Here is a 21,420-nt window from a genome sequence, read left to right as displayed (position 1 = left end):
TAATAGTTACATCTTATTGAAAAAAATGGAAATACATGAAAAAATGTACAGGAAATCAGTGGAAATCCATTCAGGTAAAAAAGCTATGTGTCTGTGCAACACACAATCAAATAACTCCATGCTACACTCCCAGAAATACCAAAATTCAAATTTCTTACCATCCCCACCCCTGCCAAAAAAAAAATGCATGGCGAAAATTTCGAAGTACACTCCTTTATTAGTAGAATTACAATAATATAGGGAAAACTGCATACTGCAACACCAAAGAACTTATTTTGACCTAACCTAATTGATGATATATTTATATATATGCGCTCCACCACAGGAAGCTAAATTGCCCATCCCTCCCTTTTAACTTGTGGCAATCAAAATTTGTTGACCCTATCATCCTTGTGTCCCATCCCATTTTTCATTTCATGTTCATTTTATCATCCATTTCATGTTCATCATCTGAATATAGCTGAAATATTGCTGCTCGGACGTTAAACCCCAACAAACAAACAAAAGCATAAAATTTTACTTCATCTCTTTTAGTAAACAATTTTGATATGTCTTAAAAGTGCTATGGTCAAAGTTTCAATGGTTGACTTTAAAAATCCTTGCAGATTGCCACAGCCTAAATTCTTTTCATATCTAATTCTAGCAGTCTTAAATGAACTTTAATAGTTAACAGTTAAACATGTGGTGTTTAGTAAAAACTGTAAACCTTAACTAATATCAGTTTATGCAAATCAGAAAATTAAATAAGAATTAAGCTTGATTTTGTCCATTCTGTTCATTCATTCATTCATTCATTCATATCTTTATTTCTTCATTACATGAGATCTTAGAATTATATACAAGTCATTACATATAAACAGCTTATCTAAATAAATGCATGCATTCAGTAATTAGAGAAAAAAATATATATATATATATATAAACTTATATTTTCACTTGTATAAGTAGGGCTGGAAGGTGGTTTAATTCTGTCGTTTACGGAACGAGAGCCATCTATCGTGTTGTCCCTTGTACATACTGTACTTCCGGTATATTGCATTCTGGGTCAGTTGCGTCCATTTGCTGAGTGGAAAACGTGCATCTGCCTCCAAGATGACAGACGCCGGCTTTTTCAAGGTTCAGAAATAAGAGCAACGTCAATTTTCTCGATATTTCACTACCTGACTCAATTCAAAACTCAAGGGGGTTAGATAAATCTACTGTGCATGCCTCAAATTCCAGGAGGTTGCTGCTGTGAATAGACTCCAAACAAAAACTGAAAATGGCTTTGCCATATTCTTCCTCGCATTACAAGGTCAGAATACAAATTACCCACTTATATAGATTCCTAAGTATTTTCAACACGCTCACAATCCTGACTGGTAATCAACAATTCCCATCTTTGGCATCCTATGCTCATAATGTACATCGATGATCAAAAGAAAAGTATCCTTTCTTTAAATCTGCCCCTAATTCCAGATCTAGCCATTGGTAGATTTGTGGAGTTGTGTGAACATTAAAATATGTTAGAGAAATGTGTGAGGGAGTAGGTATGTTTATCATAAAATGTAAATTGCAGGCTGATTCCATTCCTGTGCAGTGCTTTCATTAAGAGCTGGTACTTTTACCCGGTTATGGTAGTGTCTGGTACCAGCAGAATAGAATAAAAACAAAAAAAAAATCAATCTAGTAAATAGGTATCTAAGATTGTTCCGTCTGTAGGCTACGGTTATGTCTCCAAATCGTGATCTTCAGTGTTTATTATTGTTTATATTGGTGTATTCATCAGGGTCCGTGTCGGAATCTATTCAGTAAAGCGCTTTAACCTACGATGATTTAAATGGTGTCCATTTATAGAAAACTTGGTGACTTCACAATGTCAATCACCGATTATTTTGTGCTGAACAAAAAGCTAAACACATGTAAAGATTCTATGAAAACGTGTAAAAAATGCTGTTCTTATTTGGAATTGCCCCATACCCTTCATAATGACTCCTAATATGCAAGCTTTAAAGTGATACTGGTGTTAAAGGAAATAACTCCAAGAAAGGGTTCAATTTCTAGAACAAAGATGCCAGCCCCAGTAACACTGCCTTCTTGAAGTAGTGATTAAATGTTTCAAATGGGTACATTGAGGAATATATTTTATAAGGTGGGAAAATATTGGAAATGATACCTTTTTACGGCAAATCAAGATTCCTTTAAATATAATATTAAATGATCTCTGTCGTGAGACAGTACAGCTAAGCCATAACATTGCCAGTTTTATAACTCCTTAACCGTTTAGAGTTAAGAAGAATATACCTTTTCTGTAATTCCTTATAAGACTTTTAAGCTTTCTGTTTTTATTTTGTTGCTTTGTTCTTGCATACCTTTTTCTTGTGCAGACAAAAATTATTTTCATCTTCTTTGTTAACAGGGCACAAGTGCTGACCAGGATAACAGATTTTCTGACAAAAAGAAGAAGTTAATGAAACAGATGAGGTTTGCTGATTCTCTTGAATCCAAGGTAATTTGATACTCTGTAATGATAGCAGAATTTGCTTACTGAGAGGGAAAAGTCACTATAAAATGAAATTGAGAATAACATATATAACAAAAGTAGATGCATATGTCAAAGAGACAAAAAAAAACCATGGGATGAAAATGTGAGCCCAGAGTCACCCTTTTTGGTCTTCATTAAATGAGGAGGAAATCCTCATACCAAAGGGCAGCCTGCAGCTGGCCCAAAACCATCTTTATACACAGGTACAGCAAGAGTTGCCCCTATATACTGAAGTAACATTAAAATATATATATATATAATAAAGGTGAAAAGAAACAGGACATACAGAGGCCAAAAATTATTAACTTGGGACAGGTCCAAAAAATGTGGTGGGGTTAAAGTACTTTGAAAAAGGTCCGAGTCCCTTGTTACAGTGGAAACAAAGAAACTCAATATAAATTATACAATAGTACAAACTGAGGACTATCAGCAGTTCACTGACATGCGGCAACCCAGTGTTCTCCCCATGAATTTTGAATAGGGCAGTGCTTACTGGCATAGCACAGCTCTAATGGCTTTCCTACAAAATCATAGCACAGTGCCCATAGTGCATTCTTACTAGAATTAATTACTGAAATTGCTGTGCTAACAGGGATTGAATTTTGGAAATTTTTGCTCTAGCTAAATTTAGCAAGTACTGAAATTGTACACTTGCTAAATTTAAGTTCTTTTTGTTATTTCTGGACTTTACCTACATGACATACAGAATTCCACAAGCAAATTTTAGCAAGTGGTAATAATTTCTTCTAGCAAAATTGAATTTTAACTTGTATTTATCAAGTATTTCCCTTTAAATTTGATCACTGTGCTAAGAAATCATAGTGCTGCAAAGTACAGTGCTATAATAGCCCTGGGAGAACACTTATGCTAGCTCCAGACCCGCTTAAATGTACAAAAAGTTATGTCAGTCTCCATTGTATGTAAAATAAATTTCAATTTTCCCATGCAAGGTTGAGATTCATGGTACATCGTAAGCCATACTATAATGACACAACCCATGTCATGCCAAAAACTGCTTTAAAATATAGTGTTTTAATTTCTATGTAAAGACCCTTTGAGCGAATCAGTGTTAATACCAAAACATTTTATCCCTTACAAATGAGTCTATTCAGTGGTTTAGTTCACTAAATGGGAGAGTATCAAGCTTTCCATGCTTTGTGTAGAATATTACCATATAACAAAGGGTGGGAAATACCCTCACATATTAATTCTTTATAAGTACATCTGTATTTGAGAGTGAGTTCCTTGTATGGTTGAAAAATTTTGTGAATGTTTTTACGAGCTTGGGATATCAAAAACCTTGATGTAGTAATTTCTTGTTTATATTAAGATTCCTTACGTTAAAATCCGAAATATATACAAGTACCAACAAATCAGACCAATTGTGTAAACACCATATGATGGTGTCAAGAGGAGGTCACCATCTAAAAATAAATAGTTTACAATAGAGAATGAAAAATTCTTGTAAATTTTAATATTAAGTGTACCATTATCATTATGAATACTAAGATCAGGAAATGGACATTCTAAATTATCAATATGTTCTTAACAGCATTTTTATGTCAAAGGTTAAAAAATATCCCAGTCCAGATTTTTTTGTAGTTGACATTTTCATGTGTTATGTTTTAATTCTATTTCTAGGTTGACATGTCAAGAGTAAATGTTGATAGCATAAAACCATGGATTGCTAAAAGAGTAACAGAGCTACTGGGCATAGAAGATGATGTAGTCGTAGAATTTGTTTACAATCAGCTGGAAGAATCAAGGGTAATGCATATTTTTTTTTATTTAGGAATAAAGATTGCTCATATTGTGTTTGTATTTGTTTACTATTTTATACATCCTTAAGGTAGGTCCAAAAATCATCTATTTTTGAGATAACTATTCTTAAGGACCCTGGCTCTTTAGCTTCTGCTTTTTTTTCTGTCTTTCCTTTTTGTTGGGCTTAGATAAATTAGTAAAAGAGTTAGTTATGTGTATTAATGGTTTCCATTCTTTCATATGGATCAAGTTTTTGTTAATCTTACATACACATGGAATTAAAAAAAAATCTTTATCAATTTAGTTGGATTCTTCTGGCAGAGGTATATTTGTAGCTGTTCTTTTATCAAAATTGTTATAGAAAGTATTAAAATTATGTGATAAGTGTGATATGTTAAAAACTTTTTAAGTTGAACCTATAATACTGGTGATATTGTCATTTTATACAGCATTTTATGAAGTGCACAAACCTTCTGTTAGATCATAATAGAATTTGTAAAGAAAGTAAGAATGATTCTTGGAATAGATTTGATTTTAGTAAAGATTAAAGTTTCAATGATACTTCTTTACCAAATGGATGTAATAAAATTCACCAGAAGTTATTTGCAATGTTGATATGTCATGGAAAGCTTTACTTATAATTTGAATTTTCCTCTCTTGAAATCAGCGATGATCATAAAATATACCTCCCTTCAAGTCCAAGAATTATAAAGGCTACGACACATTTAGTTTAAGGAGGGACTGTACACCGATCGCAGCATCGGTTTGTAATGACTAATTCAAGTTAAGTATACCTATCTTTTCCAAACTATATATTGTAATGTCAATGTGATGTGGATGTGTTTAAAGTGGCGAGTACAGTATCCATAATTGCATCAGAAAAACATCTTTTAAAACAATTGCACTAGTCCTTTTCTCTATGGTGAAAGTTTATATTTTTTTTGTTTGAAAACATGTTTAAAGTTTTTTTGTGTTTTTTTTTTTTTTTTTTTTTTTTAATATATATACTTGCATATTTCTACATTTTACACAACATATTTTATTATTCAGGTTCTTGCATACAGCAATGTTGGACAGTATGTAATTTATCATAAGCGGTAATCAGTAGATTAAAATACATTAGGAATACATGTAGATCTATCATTTTGGGTGCTGTTTTTGGTCAAGGTAGATAATTACCTACGACCAAAAACAGAATATACACATTATATATGTATGGAATGGTCACAATGAGCTGGAAATATACAGGTGCATAAATGATTAACAAAAGAGTGGAGTAACTGATTAAGATGTCTTCTTAATTTTATAGTTTACATTAAATAGTGACATAGATTTCTCCTTGTATAGTCATTTATGCTTCATTTTCGGTCTTCCCCGTTTGTCGCTTCAGCACCCTGACCCAAGAGAGATTCAGATTAACCTGACTGGTTTCCTTAACCCAAAGAATGCCAGAATATTCCTTGGAGAACTATGGGAGTTGTTGGTCAGTGCACAGAACCATATTAGTGGTATACCAGAACAGTTCATTGAACAGAAGAAGGAAGAAATTAAAAAACGACAGGTATTAACTTCTTTAATTTATTTCAGATCTGAAGGTTCATGACCACTGCATTTACGATTAAATAGTTACTGTCATAAAAGACAATTTATATGTTTGGCAATAGGTTTTTGACTTGTACTCTTAAGATTTTTATAAGTTTCCACAAGTTTCCCAAAGCAACATTTAGGTTTAACACGAGAACTTCTTAGAATGAAGCTTGTACATATAGTTTACAAAAACCAAGGGCATGAAGATTCCCATTTCCTGTTACCTGATGAAAGTGAAATATTGCATGGGAAAGCTAGGTTATTATCAGTATTTCCCGTCTGGAAAGTCATTTTTTGCAAATATCTTGATAATGTCTTTCGATAAAAAGCTCAACAGGGCTTATATTTATTATTGGATCCAACCGAATTTCCATGTAAATTTCATATTTTTAGCTCACCTGGCCAAAGGCCATGTCAGCTATTGCCATCACTTGGTGTCCATCATTGTCGTCGTTGACAATTATACAAAACTCTTCTCCTCTGAAACTGCTTGACTAATTAGAACCTGACTTGGTATGAATGTTCCTTGAGGTATCCTGCATAGAACTGAGGTCGGAATTTTTGATTCATCAAAAAGTATGGCCGCTGTTACTAAAAATAGAAAATAGGGGTCAGGCAGTAGTTTTTCACTTAGTTTAGCTAAATTCTGACTGGGTAAAAGTGTTCAGCATGATGAGATCTATCTCTGGTCAAATTTTGGTTTTAATCCATTAAGCCATGTTGGTTGATTGATTGATTGTTGGGGTTAAAGTCCGAGCAGCAATATTTCAGCTATATTCAGACGATGAACATGAAATGGATGACAAAATGAAGATGAAATGATGATGAAATGAAAAATGGGATGGTACACAAGGACAGTAGGGTCGACAAATTTTGATTGCCACGAGCAAAAGGGAGGGATGGGTAAGGTTGGACAATTTAGCCTCCTGTGGCGGAGCGCAAAGGTTCCTACTCCTATCGAATACCACAGCAGGGTTCTTTAACGTGCGAAAAGGAACATGGCATCTTTCCCAACATGGTGCACCACTATGGTTTGCGGTCAGGTTTTCCGTATTATAGCCTGACAACCCCAGCATGTAACATGCCAGGGGTAACCCATTCCACCACCTGGGGCACATGTCCCAGTTGCTCTGTGGGCAGAGCGCCTAGCCCCCGGCTAGGTTTCTGAGCACTATTTAGTCGCCTTTTACGACAAGCTTAGCGCTGCTGCAGGCCTATTTTGTTGACACCCGGACCTGCACAGGGCAAGCCATGTTGGAGTTATTGCCCTTTTTTAATGATTTTTCCTATTTTTAATGTTATTTCTTTCAAAAATCTTCTCCTCAGACAGTAGTTTTTCACATGTATCCCCAAAACCATTAGGTTTATCCAAATTCTTTCAGTAGTTAAAATGATCCATATTAGGACTACAAAAGTCTTCAGACTCCTTGTATGAGTTATTGCCCTTGAAAGGGGAAAATGACTTTTTTTTAATAGTTTTCAGTCAATATCTTAAAAACTAGGATAGATTAAAAGAAACTTTCAATTGTTGAAAAGATCGTGTGATAAGTCCTGCCAAACACTTCTTGAGTCAAAATTGTTGGACAACTTCTTGTTTAATTTATTGCCTTTGAAAGGCAAAATCAACAAGGTGAGTGATTCAGGCTTCTGGGAGCCTCTTGGTTTTTGTTTTTTTTTACATTTTACTAGCTGGTGCTCAATGTAAAATAATTTTTACAGTTCAAAAGTGTGGTCAGGTCTCCATCAATGGATGTTATGAGGATCATTATTTTAGGGTTACATAAATTATACCAGTAAAGCCTGACTTTAAATAGGACAATTACCACCTCTTGTAAAGTACAACAACTCAGAGATTAAATGAGTTATAAGCTAACCTGAAAGGGGGGATGCCCCCAACCCCTTAGCAGGTTCACACAGGGATAGTGAAATTTCTTCAGGGAAAGTGAATCATGACTGATCATTCAATCTTTGTGTATTGTATGATACTTTTTGTAGGCTGAACAGGAAAGGATTCAAGAAAACCTTAAGAAACATGAAGAATCAATCCGAGAGCAGCTGAGCAGAGAAAGGAAGGATCAAGAGAGGCGAGACCGGAGATCTCCTAGGTGAGTTGTATTTTGAAAAATGAAAATGTAAATAGTTTTTATGTCAGATTCATTGACATCCTGACAATAACTTAGGTTTAAGCTGATAAACCTGAATGAAATCGTTCAACATAAAAAAAAAAGATTCAGGATTTATTATAAACCGTAACTGGAATTAATGAACAACTAGTATTTTCTTAAACTTTATGTGAATTTTTTATTTATAATATAATTAAATATATGTAGGATTTCATCTGGTCTTGACCTCTTTAGATTTTGGATCTTGTTTTCCAGTTGGTCTGCATTTTAGTGTAAAATTAAGCCTTGTTTGATTTCATTTAAAAATTAATTCGTGGTTTCGCCAGTGCAGCAATATTTCAGCTATATTCAGGTGATGAACATGAAATGGGGTAATAAAATGAACATTAAATGATGATGAAATAGAAAATGGGATGCGACACAAGGACAATAGAATTGACAAATTTTGATTGCCACAAGAAAAAGGGAGTGATTGGGTTGGGTCGGGCAATCCTGTGGTGGAGCGCAAATGTTCTTACTCCTATCAAATACCACAGCCGGGTTCTTTAACATGCGAGGAACGTGGCATCTTTCCCAACACGGTGCACCACTATAGTTTGCAGTCAGATTTTCCGTATTATAGCCTGACAACCACAGCATGTAACATCCCAGGGGTACCCCCATTCCACCACTTGGGGCACACATCCCAGTTGCTCTTTGGAAACAAAATGAAAAGAGTATCTAATATGTTTGAAAGATTCTGGGATTTTAAAAGCCACAGTATGTCAATTATTCTATGAAAGTCGAGCATGAAAAATAACAGATATTTCTGTAAAATTTGCATGAGCCTGTCGAGAAATTGGATATGAATGTGATTTTTATTGATGAAAGAAATAACTGTCACTTTAAATATGTTTCAACAGATATTTTTATATATTGCAGAAGGTCTAGAAGTAGATCAAGAGAAAGAAAACGTGAAAGAAGAAGTAGGTCGAAAGATAGAAAGAGAAGTCGGTCAAAAGATGGAACTAAGGATGAAGAAAACTCAGATGAACAGAAAGATGAAGAAAAAGAAACAACTGAAAATGGTGAAACAGAAAAAGCAGAAGGAATAAAGAAAGAAGAAATTACCAATGAAGATAAAGCGAAAGGATTAGACCAACCTGAATCAAAGTCACCTGAAAAAGAATCAGAGGAGAAGGGTGGAAAAGTGTAGGTTCACTGAATTTAAAATTTAAATTTTACCTCAAGTTGTTCACACTTTTTAGGTTAGAATGCATACCAGATTTTATTTAACAAATTTGTATGCGATTAGAATTTTTTAAGCCCTAGCAAAGTTTGGAAGAAAGCAGATTTTAGATTTTCATTCTTTTAGAACTTTTGAGAAGTAGAAATGTTACATCATCACATAGCATATTGTAAGATTTTAACTTTTCATAAGAGGTTATTGTTCCAAATTAATATATTTTGCCATGCAATATTTATTTATTTAATATGATTTTTTTATCTTCATTCACAGTGATATCAAAGAAAAGAAGGAAGATACAGAAGATGAAACTAAGAATGTTGAAAAAGATTCTATAAAAGACAAAAAGCAAAGGTCAAGGTCTAGGTCCAGGAGTTATGATAGGCGAAGGAGAAGTAGATCAAGGTCAAACCACAGAAGGCGAAGGTCAAGGTCTGGGTATGTAATAATATTTGTCCATAGCTTGGTTTGTTAATCTGTACTTCATTCTGATATTCATGTATATGAATGGAAAGTCTGTTGACTCTGTCTAAGCTACCACCTGTATTGACAGCAAAAACCTGCCATTAAAGATTATCATTAAAATATCCTTATGCTGTTCATTCTGTGTAAAAGTAACCTGTATATAAAGACCACCTGTCTTATCAGACAAAGATTTTGCTCTCCCTTAAAAGGTCACTTAAGACAAGTGTGTAGTATAAAAAAAATAGTAATGCAGACTCGTTTTACAGTTTTCCAATAGAAAATGTTTTATGTGGAAGAAGTTACTTGACCAGTGTCTGGTGCAAAGACTGAATTAGAAATATGATTTTATGTTTGTTACTTGTGTTCAATTCCATGTTCAATCTCTGTGCATTGATAGGAGTTAAATTTGGGATAACATATTTTAAGGGATAAATGATCATAGTTTTGAATTTTAAGATCCAGGAGAAGATCAAACAGAAGATCAAGATCACGAGACCGATACAGGTCATCACCTAGAAGGAAAGACACAAGAAGAAGGTCAAGGTCTCCAAGGTACAGACGTTCAAGGTCACCAAGAAGGTCAAAGAGAGATTCACCTATTAATAAAAATGAAAGGTACACTAATTCTTGATCATTCTGTGATCCAATCAATTGTATGCTTTATGCTATTGTAGAAAATCCTTCTAGTGAATAACTTAAGTCAATGGTTTACTGTTTATATGGCTTGTCTATTTACATTTTTGTTATTGTGGCCCTTGCAAAGATTTCTCTGGCTTTTTTTTTTAGTTCATAGACTTAATTCCATTTATTATTTTTCATGGACTTTTATCTAAACCAAATTCTTTTAAAACCATGTAGAATTCTTAATGTTAAATATATTAAACCCCTAATTGTTGTTTCAGCAAACGTAAGCTTCAAAAATCCCCATTTTGCCAAATATTGAAATTTCTTAATCAAGCATATAAACTGCTGATATGAAAGAATAATCCAGAGACAAAGACCAGACATACAACACAACAAAGAACAATAAGGTAACTAAAATAATACAAACAAAGTAACACAAGTAAATGAGCAACCCAGACTTCATTAAAAACTGGGAGCATGGACAAAGTGCACTGGTAGGGTAAAACACATAAAAAAAATCCAGTCCAGGGTTGATGAAAGAAGAAAGGAAAAATATGACACATTCAACAAATCTGTTTTCATGGTGTAGATGTAGTAGGTTTAATAAAATAGTTACAAACTAATATTAGGCACTATTGCATGGCATGTCTTTTTTACATTGTAGTTCTTCAGACAGTGGATCTGAAAGTTCTGGGTCAGAAGATGGTGAGAAGAGATCTGCAGTAAGTGAAAAAGAAATAAACATAAAAAATAGGGGGGTTTTTTGTTTTTTTTTTTGTTTCTTTTTTTTGTGATTTTGAATAATATCAATCATGTTTGATTTTATTGATGTAATTTACCAATCCAATAATCTATGAGCACAGTATGAACAAACATCATAAAATGAATAAATGAATTTAATTAGTAATTGTAAAGTACAGTAAACTAGTGGTGTCAAGAGTTCTTAAAATTATTTTGTCCCTTCAATAGGCAGGTGCAGTTGCTTCCCAAGAGTCAGTAGAGAAGACTGGTGTACAGGCTAAGAGAAATTACAGAAAACATGAAGAAAGTAATGAATCTGATTCCTCTTCAGACTCTGACTCTGACTCCTCTAAAGAATCAGTGGGTAAGGAATTATGCAAGACTGTATTGTATTGGTAGACCCATGAAAATTCATCAGTGGTCTTAGGGAAATTAATTTGGTCATTGAAAACAAAAAAAAATGCAGGACATTTGGATAGGCACATGTTGTCACAAAAACTCTAGAACCAAATGGACAAGACTCCCTGAACAAGGGACTAGATTGGGTCTTATTTGTCATAATTGTGCCACAAATTAATTTCTGTGAATATTTTGTTTTCTTAGCATATGTTTAAATTGTTTTCCTTTTTCTGATACATTGAGGGTAACAAGGTTATAAATTGAATGTTTTTTGATAACAAGTTTTGATTTTGGTTCAGTAATCAAGTTGGTCAAAATTAGGAGTCCAAAAACGTGCAAATCTACTTTTGATTGAAAAAGAAATTCATGGGATTAACCTTGTATGATGTATTTAGAATTTTAATTTTAGATCAAGATTGGTTGAAGTTCAACTTCAGATATTTAATTTTTCTGCCCATTTATTCTGTGTATGAAGCATGCTGCAGTAAATATTCAGTCAAAATCCATGTTCAGAGATAGAGTAAGATGGAATGTAGTATCCATATTTATCTAAACTGTTCAGAATAAACATATGCAGTCTTATCAAAGTGATACCGAAGATTTTAATTGCTGAGTTATTGATAACTATAGGTTTCATAATGAGTGAAAGTTGAATATTATTGCAAAACTCCAAGGCAAGTTAAGATGTTGAAATAAAATAAGGAAAGTTGATATTTTTTTATTCCTTTGGAATATTTTGGCTGCTTGACATTAGGCATCTGTCATTTGGGAAATTCTACCAATTGTCTGTCTATGACGTCACTAATGGTGTAGTGAGAACCACTATATCATATATTTTCCATATCACTAGTTCACATTGAACTGTCCATGATATGATATCGCATATATCTAGCAGTCCAAGAAGTTAGATAAAACAACCAAATCATACAGAATGATCATTTATTATTTAGACCAGAAAAGGGTAATTTTTTTTAAATTTTTTTTTCATTTACGCACATGTATTTTGCACCATGATACCAACTGTGAAGATCGAAATTAAAAATGAAGTTTTTAAAATAAAATGAATGTTATGAATGTTTTTTGTGTTAATAAATTGGGATGTTTTTCTATTTATAGAGAGAAGGCCTCCTCCAAGAAGGAGATCACCACCGCCTAGATGGGAACCTCGATTTGAAAGATATGATCGCAGATTTTACGAACCTAGAAGGAGGTAGATTCATTGATCTATTTTTATTGTTCCCTGCGACGCATCAGAAGGGGACATAAAAATGCGTGTGTGGCCTTACTATGAAGAGTTATAGATTAAGTTCAACTTTGGTTATGGTTGAAAGATTTTTATGGAAGTTACGGCCCTTGGACATAGAAAATTTCAGTGAATTTAGTTTTCCACACTTTTTTTTGTAATGTATCTACCAATTGATTTTATATTTTAGTATGTAGTCTTTCTATGAGAAGTTACAGATTTAATTCCACTTTGGATACAGTTGATTGATTTTTATGGAAGTTGCGACTCTCGGACTTAGAAAATTTTCTGTGAATTTAAAGTTTTCCGCACTTTTTTTTTTTTGCGGTGGACATTTGGAACGCTATTCTTTTATTTGCTTTAATAGGAGAACAAAAACAACTTTTCATATAATGATTCAAAAAGTAGTTTTTAATATTTCCTTTTTTTTTTTTTTTTTTTTAAGCAAGAGTTCAAATACTTATTCTTTTTTACTGTATACCCTTTTCGTTGCTTGAAAAGCAGGAGGTATTTAGTGATCATGCTATCTGTTCATCCTTCCTAAATTCTTATCTGCAACTCCTTTCACCTCAAACCTTTGAATGGAATTAATTGAACTATCACATGATGGCAATGTGTACCTCCTACTTTTGGGAGCATTTGTCGACCTGGGGAAGGGGAAAATTTTCTAATCTGCAACTTCTCTAAAATTTCTGAATGGAATTAAATGAAATGTTCACACGTTCTTTATTACATGATGTCATTTTGCAATTCATATTTTTTTTCTCCATCTGAATGATTTTGGGGTTTCCTATATGGCTTCTAGGTAAGAGAGCGAGGATATCAACAACTGAGCAACTATGCTCATAGTATTTTTAGTTTTTATACCCCGCCACACAAAGTGGCAAGATATTATATAGGACCCTCCGAAAAGTTGCATGTTCATCCACCTGTCTGCCCTCTGACAGTTTCTAGATGATAACTTGAGAACTGATCAAGGTGTTTTTTTAACTGTTATGATTCTATATATTACTGTATATATCCAAGTTAGTTAATTTTGGACTTCCTGCTTCTTGTATCTCATCTCATTCTCAGACATTGTACTTAAAATGTTATGCTATTTTCAGGTATTCCCCACCTAGAAGGAGCCCACCAAGGTACTATGATGGACCCAGATATAGGAGATCACCTCCAAGGTATTATTCTTCAAGGTCCCCTTCTCCTAGGTAAATCTCTTTTTTTCTGTTTTCATGAACACTGATGTTTGGGTTGGCTGGTATACAGATTTCAGTCTGTTCTCATTTAAAGTGGTAGACCTAAGGTAAGGGACATAACTCTTGAAATCAGTGATGTGTTTGTATCATATTAAATTTCACCAAAGCCTATCAAGCTTTCACTTAAGACAGAATGAAATATATCCAAGTCACTCTGATGCTTATATGAGATTGATGTAAAATGCTGAATACAAACATTTCAATGATTTTTAAGAGTTGTATCTCTTACCTAAGGTCTACCACCATAAGGTTATTATTTTCCATGGTAAAAGTTTTTTGTTTCTCCTGGGATGAATGTTGCGAAAGGTGAGACTCCCGTATTGAATTTCCAGCTTTCATTTTAGGAATTTTGTGATTAGGTCAGTTGGATATGAACCACTTATGCTAGGTCAATCATATTTGGTATGCAGCTCCATTAGCATCACTCGACCAAATATGTATCTAATTTGTGCATGTGCTCCAGCAGCTACGGTCTATTGACGTTGAAATTTCAAATTTCGTGTTAAGACTTCTGATTTGGCTTGTTTGATATGAACCACCTCTGCTAGGTCAATGATATTTGGTATGCAGTTGCATTGGCAACATTTTACTTCAATTCTGTATCCATTTTATGCAAAAGCCCCCACAGTCAATTGACATCGAGGTTATCACTTAGTCTTAGTATTAACTAAATCTGAGGAAACCTTTTGGTGGTATCAAATGGTTGGATTGATGTTATATACTGTCCATAATATATAAAATTAGTTCACTGTCACCATCAAACAAGTTTTGAATAACAGAGTCTGTGTGTGACAGGCAAGACATATTTCTGTGATAACAGTTTATTCTGCTTAAAATACATTAAGTATAGAATAAACACACCATAAGATACATAAGTCAATCAATTGTTGATTTTAAGCATGGTAATGGGCTACAGAGCTTAAGTTGTATAGTTTACTTGTACTTGTAATGTATTTTTCAGGAGAATGAGACATAGATCTCCTTCTGGATCCCCTCCTCGACGAAGAACACCTCCTGACTACTATAGGAGAAGATCTCCAGGAGATAGGAGACGACCTTCCAGGGGATCAATTTCTCCTCCTAGGAGACGCTCTCCACAAAGGAGGCATAGAGATGAGTCACCACCTCCAAGGAGAAGAAGAGATGAACCATCTGATTCAGAGGGTGAACAAGAGTTAAAAAAAGAGAAGGTCAAAAGACGACCAGAGATATCACGTAAGAAGACTCCATCTGAATCAGAATCTGGTTCAGAGTCTGATTCTGAAAATGATTCATCTGATGAAGATTCTGAGGAGAGTTCTCCTCAGAAAGATGGATCACCACCAGGGAAAGTTAGTAACTCTGGCAGTAAACAACTAGATAAATCACCACCTGTTAAAAGGAAGAGACTTTCTCAGGATCGCATGTCTCCAAGACGTTCTAAGAGAGAATCAGAATCATCTTATGATTCTAGACAAAAGCAGCTAAGAAATGAAAGACACAGACAAGAGTCTGAGTCTTCATCCCCAGAAAAATATGCAGAGAAAAGAGACTCTAAAGAGAACAGAGCTCGTGGCAGAGACAGACGTCCTTCTCCTCCATCTCGTAAGCAACGTTCTCCATCACCAAAAAGTAGAAAGCCATCAAAATCACCACCACCACCTCCTACAAGAAAACCAAGGCACCGTAGCCCCAGTAGTTCATCTGAAGGATCTCAATCACCTCCTCCAGCTAAAAGGTCTATAGACTCCTCACGACAATCATCACCACAGAAAAGAGGCAGAGATGCTAGGAGTCCCGATACCGTTTCCAATTCAAAGCGATCTCGTCAGTCATCTAGTCCAATCCGTAGAAGGCCTGAAGAGGAAGAAGTCAGAAGGGTTGTTTCTATGAAGAAGGAAAGGAGTCCTCGCAGAGAGGATATAGGTAGAGCTAAAGCCAAAGAGGCTTCTCCAAGTCCATCAGAGGTAATCTTTACTTGTAATTGCTCTCTCCTCAAACTAATGAATTGGCTTAAGTATCCATTTTAGTTGAATTTTATTTACATTGTTTAGGATAATCTGCTTTCAATTTAAATAACTGTTTATATGAATTTTAGTATATCGATCTACACTTAAATGGTGAGTCATATAATTGGTTTATCCCTTATGCCTGTCATTTGCCTGTCACAGTTTTGTAAGCGCAACTCTTCAGTAACCCCCAACATAGGTTTTTTTAGGGACTTTGTTTCTGATCCAGATCCTGATTGCTCCCAGTGCAGTCCAAATCCTCATCTTACTATGCCCAAACAATCAAAATGGCTGCTTCCAGTGGAGGAGCAAGCACAAGTTTGCTGCAGTTACAGCTAGTTGAAATAGACCAGTTCTATTTTTAATACAAATCTAGGTGGGCTACCAAGTAGTTTAGATAGCTCTAGGTTGAAAACCTCAAAATATGCTGTGTTAACGCATTTATATGAATATTTAAATTTAATCAACAATGTTATCCAATCAGAAATAAGTAAATCACTTGAATGTAGAGAACAAGCTACCCAAACACACTGGTGGATTGTATATAATAGGGGTTAAGGTCAGCATAATTGACAGCTATTCAAACTTAAAAGACAGTGTCCAAAGATCACACAGGTGTTCAGTGGTGAGTAAGTAGGACCAATTGGTATAGTGTAGTGCAGATTTCTACCTTGAGAGCTATTTAAACTACTTGGTAGCCTACCTAGATTTGTATTGCAATTGAAACTGGTCAATGTCAACTAGCTGTAATTTTAAAGAATTGTCAGTGTTGTATCCTTCATGGATGATTTATTTCTGCTTTTTAGCAGAATTCCACTATTTCAAGTACAAATTTTACCATTACAATTCTTTTTTTATTGTATATTTACTTCCGATTTTGCCAATTTCTGATTTGTTCGTAGATCTTGCAAAATCATCCCTGATTCTTCTTAATGATATATCAAAATCAAATAAAGCTGATAATGCAAAAATCATTATTGATAATTTGAAGGAAAAAAATGGCCAGACCTACTGACCCGGATTTTTTTTGTCTTACTTGAGTTTTTGACATTTGACATTTTAGAAACATAACTATTTTCTTACAGGACACAGAGTCTGAAACTTCCCATAAGAAGAAGAAGAAGAAGGAGAAGAAGAAACACAAGAAGCATAAAAAACACAAGAAACATAAACATAAAAAGGACAAAGTACAGACAGAAGAGGTATCATATATGCATATACATTTTTTTAAAATTTGTTTCTACTTGGAAAATTAATCCATGAACATTTTAATGTCAGTCTATTCAAGCAGCCGTCAGACATTTTTTTCATTGAATTGAATATCACATGTATATTCCCTTTAAATATTCTTCCACTAAAAATGCTCTACAAATAAATTGCCTTGTCTGAATAAGATAACTGCATTGTGTTTGAAGATTTGGAGGCATCAATGGTGGATTTGACACTAGCTAATTGAATTCACTGGATCTGATAAACAAAATATGGGCCACAAAAAATTTGCTGCAGTCAGATTGACAATGGACAATCCTTAATAAGAAAATAAGGTTATCTCCATTCTAATGCAACTGTCAAACATATCTGTAAAAATTACAAATAACTTTTTAAGGCTTCTGGAACTGATGACGAAGACGATGATGAAGAAGAGAATCCAGAAGAATTAGAGCGTAAACTTAGAGAGAAAGCTTTAATGTCAATGAAGAACAAGGCAGCTATGTCTAATGATTCACCCTAATTTGTACTAGTTTGTGTTGATATAGATTAATATTAATAAATGAATGTAAAAACGTCAGGTCAGGGAAAAAAACTAAAATGTTTCTATACTGTGCCATAATAATGCTAGGGAAGAAATGTGTGTTTAGATCAGAACCGATAAAATGAGAGGTTGTGAGAAAATCATTAACTATGCATAATTACATTATTAGTAGTGTAGTGATAGTGATTGATTAACAGGATTTCAAAGTAGTTGTGATCCAAATCCATGGACCCAAATTATTAACTAAGACCTTTGGAATTTCATTTATATTAGTCCTTCAACCCTTTTCGTTGACTTTGTAATTAAGACTTTTTTCATCAAATGGACCATCGATTTCAAATTGGGAAAAGTCCAGGACCTTCAACTCTTGGCAGAAATTTAAAACCCCTGACAATTAAATTATTGATTTTCTTACTTGTATGTAGTAGACTTTTTCTGTTAGGTAGATTGGTATGGCTTTTTAAGAAATATGTTTTTGTGGACTGATAATGTTGAGCTGAATGCAAAGGTGTGTGCAGAAATTGTTATTTATTTTTGTTTTAATCATTATATTACCACCACATATTTACTTGACATTTCGTTCCCCCCCTACTAAATTCCATGGTCAGTAAGAAATGTACTTTTATTGGGTGTCCTTGATAACTCTTACAAATCAGTGCTGACGTAATACAATGACATCACATTTCTAATCATCTTTTTATATTTTTTGGTGCAAGTTTATATGAGATATATTGGTGTATAGTTGTAAATATTCAAGATTTGAATCTGATGCAGTCACTAATTTATCATGATTTATATTGTGTATAAGCCAATAGGTATTGAATGTTATATAAGTAAATCCTAGCCATGAAATATTTATCACAGCCTTTATGATTAATTACACTTTTTTTTTTTTGTAACTTCATGAAAATCTTTTGGAATAATTGTGAATGGAAAATATGCAAGTAGTTTTAGCTAGTGATGAAGATTGTAGTTAATCATTATTTCAGTAGCTGACCCTACTGGTTTATTAGGGTTGTTATCCCATGACCTTGTGAATCACAAGTAAGATATTTGGTTAGCTGATTTGCTAGCAATGTACATGTACATGTATTTGAAGGAGCTCATTAAGAAACTCCAAAAATGCTTAACAAATCAGTTTTTCATTTCTTTTATATTATATTGTTTACATCCAATTTTCGTGGCAATTTCTGCTTTGTTGGTTGACCTTGTGTAATCAGATGTACTTAGGTATGTTTGTATCTCAGTTTGGTGTGGAATATGATTGAAATAGCAATTTAGATACATGTATGTAGATTGATAGTGAAACCTGCCTAAACTGAAGCCATTTTGAACTTTAAAATACCAAAGTTGAAAATACATTAAAACATTTTCTGGTATAGACAGGTTTCACTGTATTTGTGAAATAGTGTTTTTAAATCAAGTTTTAATAATAAAACAGTTCTTCAGGTAAACCATTATTTAGCCCAGTTACCTCTAAGTGGGGGGGTAGAACTAGGGTAAGGGACACAACTCTACAAATCATTGGAACGTTTGTATTCAGCATTTTACATCAATCTGGTATAAGCATAAACGTAACTTGGACTGATTTCATTCTGTTTCAAATGAGAGCTTGACAGGCTTTTCTGAGATTGAACATGATACAAGCATGTCACTGATTTCAAGAGTTATGTCCCTTACTCTAAGTCTACCTCCTTAAATGTATAAACCTGATCGTGATTTTATGGTTGAGCTTAAAAAAAAATTCACAGAAAACTACTAGGTTTTGGAAATCAGATCTCTATAATCAACATAAAAAGATAACTGGTAGGATGCTTTTTTTTTCTTGTTTGATTGAAAATAAAAGTGGTGGTGTGTTTTTGCAATATGTCTCTGTGCAATTATAGTCTCATGGATCATTTTATTGTAAGTTTTTTTTCATGGTAATTGTATTCTTTCAAGATTTTTTTTTTTCAAGATCAAATCTTTTTTTTTTTTTTTTTTTTTTTTGTATATTGTAGATGATGGTTGATGTTGAAAGTTGATTATGTTGTGGATATCTAGTGATCAGGTCATGTAGAACTTTTCAGAATTTTGAAGAAAAAAAAACTAATGTTATTATTCACATTTGCTGACTTTATATTGTTTTTTTGTCTTGCTTTCACTAATATTTTTTTTAATATAGCATCTTTTTATCATTCAGTGTCCTCCCTAAAAGAATTCAAATAGCATCCTACTGAAATAGAAAATATGGGTAGCATTTATATCATCACATTATCTACAGGAAAGTCAATTTCAGACAGCATCACATCAAATCATAATAGCATCATATTACCATGATACTAAAAAGCCTTGGCCTCAATTTCACAAAAAGTCGTAAGTGTAATGTTGATCGTTAACAACAACATCACAACCAAAAATAGCATTGTGAGGTCATAATTTACAATCAATTTCACACTTACGACGACTTTTTGTGAAATTGACACCTGGGAAGAACATTTGCAGTAGTTAAGTATGAGAAGTCAGATACTTTGTATGAATTGACTTGGTATAAAAAGTCAGATACTTAGTATGAATTGACTTGGTATAAGTCAGATTTTTTGTATGAATTGACTTGGTATAATAAGTCAGATAAGTCAAATCTTACACATCTATTAAAATACCTGTATGACAACCCTAAGGAGGTAGACCTAGGGTAAGGGACATTTCTCTTGAAATCAGTGATATGTTTGTATCATATTCAATTTCACCAAAGCTTTTCAAGCTTTTTTGAAACAGAATGAAATCAGTCCAGGTACTTTGATGCTTACATTAGATTGATATAAAATTGTGACTACAAACGTGAATGATTGTAAGGGTTGTGTCCCTTACCCTAGGTCTACCGGTTTAAAAGGCGTGACATGACTTTCTAATAGTAAACCATGATACCCATGTAAGTTTCAAGTCATATCATTTTCGATAACTTAACACTGACTATTCACTAAATTTGTTTTCTATGGCTAAAAAATCACAATTTGCCTATCATTAAGGGTTGGATGTCATTTCCCCTATATATAGAATTGTAACAAAGATTGTTGATCGGCAAAGCTAGCTAAAATAATTTATTTGCTCTAAGGCCATTTCGTTTCTTTTCAATATGTCTTATTCCAATTTTTGTATTTAAAAAAATCAATGTACATTTACAAGATAAATACCAACATTACTTAGTGGGCAACATTTACAAGTTAAAAACAAATCATGATCATTTTCATTACAAATGGTCGAAGAAACAAGAAATGACTGGCCTCAATTATCTTTTTGATATCCGTCATCATCTGGTTTGTATTTATTTTGTTTACTGAATGAAATCTTTACCTTGTTTTTGATGTTTGTCTTGTTTTGTATACTTGAATTTGTATATATTATGTACATTGGTACAATAAAGCTTGCATAAGTAATGAAAGCTCTGTTTCATTCTATGGAGAGTCCGGAGTAGGGATGCAGGGGGTTTGCACCCCCTTTTTCTGAGGAACCCCAGCTGGCACCCCTCCTTTTCAAAGTGTCTGGATTTCCCCTGTTCATTTGCCTTCAAACATTTCTGGTGTCTAATAGCTCACTCTAACTAAATGTGAAAGTAATGTTATCATTTGGTGTCAAGCATCATCTGTCCTCAACAATGTCTGTTAATATTAACTTTAATATGCAGCAACTACTTGGTCGATTTATTTCATACTTGAAGGAATATAAGATTGTCTTTAAATGGTCCACTTTCTTAT

General features: G+C 33.7%; 1 protein-coding gene across 4 annotated transcripts; it reads left to right on the top strand.

The window, feature by feature from the left end:
* The first annotated feature begins 1,037 nt into the window (after positions 1 to 1,037).
* Positions 1,038 to 21,107, top strand: LOC148613906 (uncharacterized). Of its 4 annotated transcripts, none has more exons than XM_088587585.1 (15): positions 1,038 to 1,116; positions 2,399 to 2,488; positions 4,166 to 4,291; positions 5,676 to 5,846; positions 7,868 to 7,977; positions 8,917 to 9,186; positions 9,494 to 9,658; positions 10,142 to 10,300; positions 10,974 to 11,031; positions 11,279 to 11,414; positions 12,566 to 12,659; positions 13,799 to 13,867; positions 14,907 to 15,891; positions 17,019 to 17,135; positions 17,540 to 21,107. In XM_088587585.1, the coding sequence occupies exons 1-15, from the start codon at positions 1,093 to 1,095 to the stop codon at positions 17,663 to 17,665; spliced, it is 2,700 nt and encodes an 899-aa protein (XP_088443711.1). In that variant the 5' UTR covers positions 1,038 to 1,092; the 3' UTR covers positions 17,666 to 21,107. The 4 variants fall into 4 exon arrangements, with proteins under 4 accessions (XP_088443711.1, XP_088443709.1, XP_088443710.1 ...); XM_088587583.1 differs by having other exon boundaries at positions 13,799 to 13,897; XM_088587584.1 differs by lacking the exon at positions 1,038 to 1,116 and adding an exon at positions 1,123 to 1,294.
* Positions 21,108 to 21,420: the final 313 nt, after the last annotated feature.

The sequence above is a fragment of the Perna viridis genome, chromosome 6, assembly GCF_037379345.1.
Source record: "Perna viridis isolate PV_CMFRI_1.1 ecotype Kerala chromosome 6, ASM3737934v1, whole genome shotgun sequence".
Lineage (NCBI taxonomy): Eukaryota > Metazoa > Mollusca > Bivalvia > Mytilida > Mytilidae > Perna > Perna viridis.
This window is presented reverse-complemented; position numbering and strand designations above follow the sequence as displayed.